Source organism: Elephantulus edwardii, unplaced genomic scaffold (genome assembly GCF_000299155.1).
Source record: "Elephantulus edwardii isolate Elephantulus edwardi_28Jun2011 unplaced genomic scaffold, EleEdw1.0 scaffold00036, whole genome shotgun sequence".
NCBI lineage: Eukaryota > Metazoa > Chordata > Mammalia > Macroscelidea > Macroscelididae > Elephantulus > Elephantulus edwardii.
In genome coordinates, this window is record NW_006399786.1 from 9423279 (window position 1) to 9429283 (window position 6005).

Genomic DNA, 6005 nt, shown 5'->3' on the forward strand with positions numbered 1-6005 from the left:
AAATGTTTATGAAAACAAAATATAATTATAGAAAAAAAAAGTTTTTTCCCCTTAGATAAGTTCTTTAAGAAACTGCGGTTTGAAAGTAAAATGTCAAAACCAGGGAACATTTACTCTTGCTAATGTTCCAGTTTTTAAAGACACAGTGTGTATCATTACACAAAAACCATTCCACCTCAGTTCTGCTTGCCATGCATCCCTGCCATCCCCATTACTGGGAGATTAATTGATTGGTAATTGCACTCCATCAGCAGCCTGATTTGTACTATAGGAATAGAAATCATTGCACTTCTTCATGCCCAGTGACCACTTATTGAAAACAGATTGAAGAGAGTAAAGAACTGCCTTTCAGAATGTCAATAAAGTCATCCTCCTTACCACAAGTCTAATTTATCTTTGACTCCGTTTTTCTCTTTTATCCTACAACTCTCTTGCTGGAGGTGACTCTTAGCAGAGGGCAGGCACTTACTAATCACATGGCAGTACATAGTAGAAAGGACTTCCTATGTGCTATCATAATTGAAATTTAACATTGCTTTCTTTCAAGTAGATTCCATCATATTCCTTCTTGTTTCAGTGCTTCCAGCCAGTTGAGCCTAGTTTAGTCATGGCTGATAGAGGGCTCCCACCTGTCCTGTTACTGTAGTCTGGAACTGACTCAGAGGGTCAGAGCCCCACTAAGAACTAATTTGCTTCTTAGAAAATGAGCAGTGTGCATGTTGCATAGCAACCAAACCTCTTGACCAACTGAGTAAAGGATAGCTATTCCCAGCTCAGATGGTGCCAGATTGCACCACTTTGAATGTGTATGGCTCTCCAGAGTCCTGGCATTGGACTTTAAAATGGGGTTGGTTTACCTCTTTCAAATGTTTAATTCCTGCACTTTGACCTGCAGTTTCCCCTCATTCTGGCTAGTGTCCCGAAGCACCCGGATTTCAAAAATTGAGCTTTTGCTTTATCAGCAGCAATGAGACTTCTTTGAAGCCTTGGTTTGTGTTTTTGTATGGCCACCCCAAGGGCACATTTGCAGGGGAAGGACAATAGGGTTAAGAACATTTCCCATAACGGAGTATTATGCATCATTCAAAAATGAGGAAGAATTTGTGAAATACTGCAGAACATGGATGGGACTAGAACATACTGTGCTGTATGATATAAATCACAAGAGGACAAGTATGGTATAAGAGCTTAAATATAAAAGGGACCTCTGGTGACCTAGCAGTAAGGAGGTGCCTTGCCAACCCAAAGGCATATGGTTCAAATCTACTGGTGGCTTCATAGGAGAAAGTTGAGCAATTTCTTCCCAAGTGATTTACAACTTCTGAAAGCGTTCTGGAGGGTCAGCTATGAATCAATTCCTACTCAACAGCACACAACATAAAAAGCTAAGAAATTATTTAAACACAGAATAAGTCTTGGAAGGTTAATGATTATGAAGGAGAGAAGCAAAAGAAAACAGATGTTCATTTTTAACAAGCTTTCTCCTTAAATTGGTGGTGTGTTCATCCTATTGTGATAGCGTTCCCCCACTGACTGCTTCAGCAATATCTTCCTTTTTTCCCCAAATAAAGCTGCCTAAAAACAAAAATTGAGGAATTATGTACTTAGTAACAACACAGAACAGATCTTTCAGTGACTCCATTAAAAAGAATTTATGCATACAATTGAGATCCTTCACTAATTATAAATTTTTCATGTTTATTTCAGATAGCTCGGGAAAGCTTACAAGAAGACATTAGAAAGCAAAGCATGATTTTAAAAAACAGTAATAAAAGGATTAGGCTTAAACTACCTTTTCAGTACATTTGCAGATAACGGGAGAAAAGTCAAAGAAATTGACAAGTACTTTTTAATCGGAGGGAATAATTTCCCCTCAGACAGCAAAATACTTGGTGGTCCTTCAGCATCAAGGTGCCTCGTGCTTCTCTGGGTGTCTCGAGTTAATTTTTCCTCCACAGCCCCGGTACGTGAAGTGGTTTCACACCATGCCCAGGATGCGGGCCACCCACCAGCTGCACGGCATGACAACTCTGCAGGCTGAGCGGCAGCCCTGATAATTATACGGCCATGGCTGAAAGCCCCCCAGGGGCTCACAGATCCTCTGGCAGTGCGTGTAGCTCCGCCTGCATTCGATACAGCAGATACCTTCATGGTCCAGTCGAGGGTCAAATGTCATGCTCTCACCTTCCTGCTGCTGGGAAAGGAAAGAATTCTTTAGGTAAGTTTCCTAGTAGGAAGTCTCAATGGTATGTAGAATCATTTTAAATAAGATCCTAAACTGTAAGGGAGCTCTGGTGGCCTAGTGGCAAGAAACTGCACTGCAATCCCAGAGGAATCCACAGATGATCTGGTGGAGAAGGAGGGGCAATCTCCTCCTGTACCACTCGGATCTGAACGAAGCTGCACTGCAATCCCAGAGACACGCAGTTCGAATCCCCTAGATGCTTTGGTGGAGAGGGGCAATCTCCTGTACCAGTCAGATCCGATTTGACGGTATGTGTAAAACACACCCCCACCCCTAAACTGTACTGCTACAGGATATTGGCATAACCTGATGAGTAGTTTTTAGTTTTGTAAACTGTCTTTGTTCAAAATTATTCCAAGAAACTTTCCCTGCCTAATCTGTCACTAGCCAGAAGTGTCTGTTTAAATAACCCGAGGTTGTTTCGTGCCTTTAATGAGCCTTGGCTACCTCTCAGTAGTGATTCATGTTGTTTTAAATAGCAAAACAAAAAGGCAGTGTGATGATTCAAAAGCATAATTTCTGCTACTGCTAATTTTCAGTCCATGGAAATTTGGTACCATCTAAAAATGACTTCTAGGGTTCTTGGAAGCAGAAGCCTATTTAAAACTCATTGATCTGGCCTAACAACACATTTCAATTCCAGTTGTATTGACCCTGAGAACACTGTCAAGACATTTCATTTCTCTTGTCTGCACTAGAATGGGATGTTATTTCCACAGGGACATACAGGTGCAATACACTGAGGACAGGGGACCATAAAAATAAGAATTCAAGACCTTATACTTTACCCGTCTAGATCATATGGCTGTATTTACAGTTTCATAAATAGAAAGGTTAATAAAGTAATAATCACAACAATCTCCTGATTTTATTGCTGGAGAAGGAATTTGCCCACTACCCAGGAACTCACAGGGCTGGAAGGAATTTTCCTGTTGCCCACTTTGTATGCTTGGTTTTTCTTTTCAAATATTTCTAGGGGTATATATTATATACCTCTTTATTAAGGTGTTGAATCACATTGCTGGGAATCCCTTATCTTTAATAGAAATCTTGCACTGATTTAAGTCCTTTTCCTGAGTTTGAAGGGATAGAGAACTAAACAAAACCCCTAGTCCTGATGCATTTAAATAGATTCTGATTAACAGCAACCCCATGGATGAAACAGACCGAATTCCGTGAAGTTCTAGCGACTGTAATCTCTATAGAAGCTGAGCTCCAGGCCTTGCTTCTGCGGGCCCTGGGAATGGGTTCTGATCATCAGCCTTTCGGTTGGTAGCCAAGTGAAAAACTATACCACCCAGAGTCTCAACAGTGGAACGTCTTCAACAGTCTGCCAAAACAGAACCGCAAAGCTCTTAACTGGAATAGGGAACATTTTATCATGAACTCTGAACATACTGAAGCTGTAAATTATACAACAAATATAGATAAACCTATAGACTGCTATTGTTAACCAACCTTCCTTTGTTCCCCCTCAGTATTTCAATTCTAAAGTTAATTTTAGGAGGCTTTGAAGGCATATTAAAATATGTTGTTATGTGCCGTCGAGTCGCTTGTGACTCATAGTGACCCTGTGTACAACAGGCCTAAACTCTGCTCTGTCCTATTCCAATCTCACTGTCTCCGATACACCCATCCTAATCACCCCAGTCACTGAGTCAATCCACCTCATCGAGGGTCTTCCCCTCCTGCACTGTCCCTCCACCCTATGAAGCATGATGTCCCTCTCCAAGGACTGGTCCCTTCTTACAACATGTCCAAAGTATGTTAGATGGAGACTCAGAATCCTTCCCTCCAAGGAGCTGCCCAGTTTAACCCTCTCCAGGATGAATCTGTTTACCTCTCTAAAATGGAATGTTCCTACATCTACACTCCCACAGAATGGTCAGTTCTCGAAAGCCACCTGATAAAGAACCCTAGTCGTGTAGTGTGTTAAGTACTGGAATGCTAAACAAAAAGCTGATGCTTTGAGCAGCCCCTCAAGAGAATGTTCTGCAGTCTGAGGACACTAACAGAGGGTCACCGTGACCTGGAATCAGCCTGACAAGCAGTGGGTTAATGCTATCTGATACATCCTATGTTCAAATGTCCCACCCCCCCCGCCCCACCCCCATTGCCAGAATGTCACTTAACTGTTTTAGTCTCTTACACTATTCTATTTGATTTAAATTCTTTCCATTTCTCCTTTTTTCCTCTGGAATTGCATTAATCTGAGAAAGCAAAAACTAGTAACTGCATTAATTACAGCTGATTTCTGTGAGATGATGAGTTAGGTCTTGGTGGAGGCATTTTGTCATTTCATGACAAGGATGCATTCGAAGGAAAACACTGGGAGGCACCCTCTAGTGGTTCTAGGATGTCTCCTCCTGGAGTGTATAAAGAGCTTGATCATGGAGGGGACACGGACTAAATGCACATAGGGGGAATTTCTCATGCTATATGGTCGCCCATGCCTGGAAGCAGGGGCAGAGTCCTATCTTGCCTTTCTGCAAAGCGCTGATGACCTTTTCCCTTGAACTAGGTTTAGTCAGCCTAGTCACCTGGGAATAAGCTATATTAAAAATTTCCATTTGCCCATTCAGATGTTTATTTATTTATTTTATTCTCTGTGCTTAGGGAATGAAGTACTGTGGTGTCTTGCATTTTCTGATAAGCGTTGGGTTATTTAGAAAATGCTTTTTTGCCCTAAATCTTTCTACAATATATTAGTCTAAAGCAAACTAGAAAATATATTTGCAAAACATGACGAATGATGTAGGATTGAACAGCTACATGGGGGAAAAAATACAAATGGCTTTCCAGAACAGGGAAAGATGCCCAGCCATACACATAATTAAAGACAAGCACGATAAAACAACCGGGAGATAGAATTTTACACCCAGGAGACTGGGAAAGATCAAGTTTGATAATAAATGAGTCATTACTATTTGCAGGTGTGGACCTGTTAATTCCTCAGAAGGCAATTTAACATCCTCCAGGAAAATATAAAATCTCCATCTACATTGACTCAGCACATGCATACTTCAATATTTAGCCTAAGATTATGCTCCCACATATGTACACGAAGCATAAAAAAAACCAGCAGCAGCTAAGATTGTGTGTGCTTACTATGTTTCAGGCCCAGTGCTAAGAACTTCATGTACAAGACATTTATTCCTTCCTTCTTATAATTCAATGAGAAATGTACAAAGTGGTATCCTATAAATGGCAGTTCTAAAGAAAAGGAAACAAGTTCACTGGAGCAGAATTAATTTTTTTATATTACAGCATAGTCCATAGGCCATTTCGCTGCTAACGGAAAGTCAGTACCTCTGCTGGTCTGAATCCACCCGCAGTCCTGAGGGAAGAAGATGGTGATCTCCTTTGAGAGTTAATGCCTCCAAAACCCCACTGAAGTGTCAGCTATGAGGTGGTTCTAACTCAACTGCTATGGAGTTTGAGCTAGACAATGAAATGCTGTGTAGTCAGTATAATGAATCAAGGGGATCTGTGTGGGTGATCTGGAACACTCCCCAGAACACTGTAGTACATAGGAAAGAAAGCAAGGCATAGAAGTTCTGTATGCTCTCTTGTGCTTTTAAAAATGATACATGTAATACATGTGTATTGACTTGTGCAAAGAAGTTACTGACTAGATGGCTCTGGGAAGGGTGCTGGGAGTGAGAGGGAAGCTCATCTTTTTACTGTATACTTTTTTTGGTTATTTTTTTATTATTAATTTTAATGAAAATTTACAGAGACTTTGGATTTCCATTCATTC

The 6005-nt window shown here is 40.9% G+C and overlaps 1 protein-coding gene across 2 annotated transcripts in view; it reads right to left on the reverse strand.

The window, feature by feature from the left end:
* Window positions 1-1978: 1978 nt before the first annotated feature.
* The window catches only part of LECT1 (leukocyte cell derived chemotaxin 1), a 51857-nt gene continuing 47830 nt past the window's right edge, over window positions 1979-6005 (reverse strand). The window contains exon 7 of one of the 2 annotated variants that reach the window (XM_006884573.1): window positions 1979-2191. In XM_006884573.1, the coding sequence (XP_006884635.1) occupies window positions 1979-2191 (213 nt within the window). Of the gene's footprint in view, window positions 2195-6005 lie in introns of both variants that reach the window. The other variant, XM_006884572.1, reaches the window with a different exon arrangement.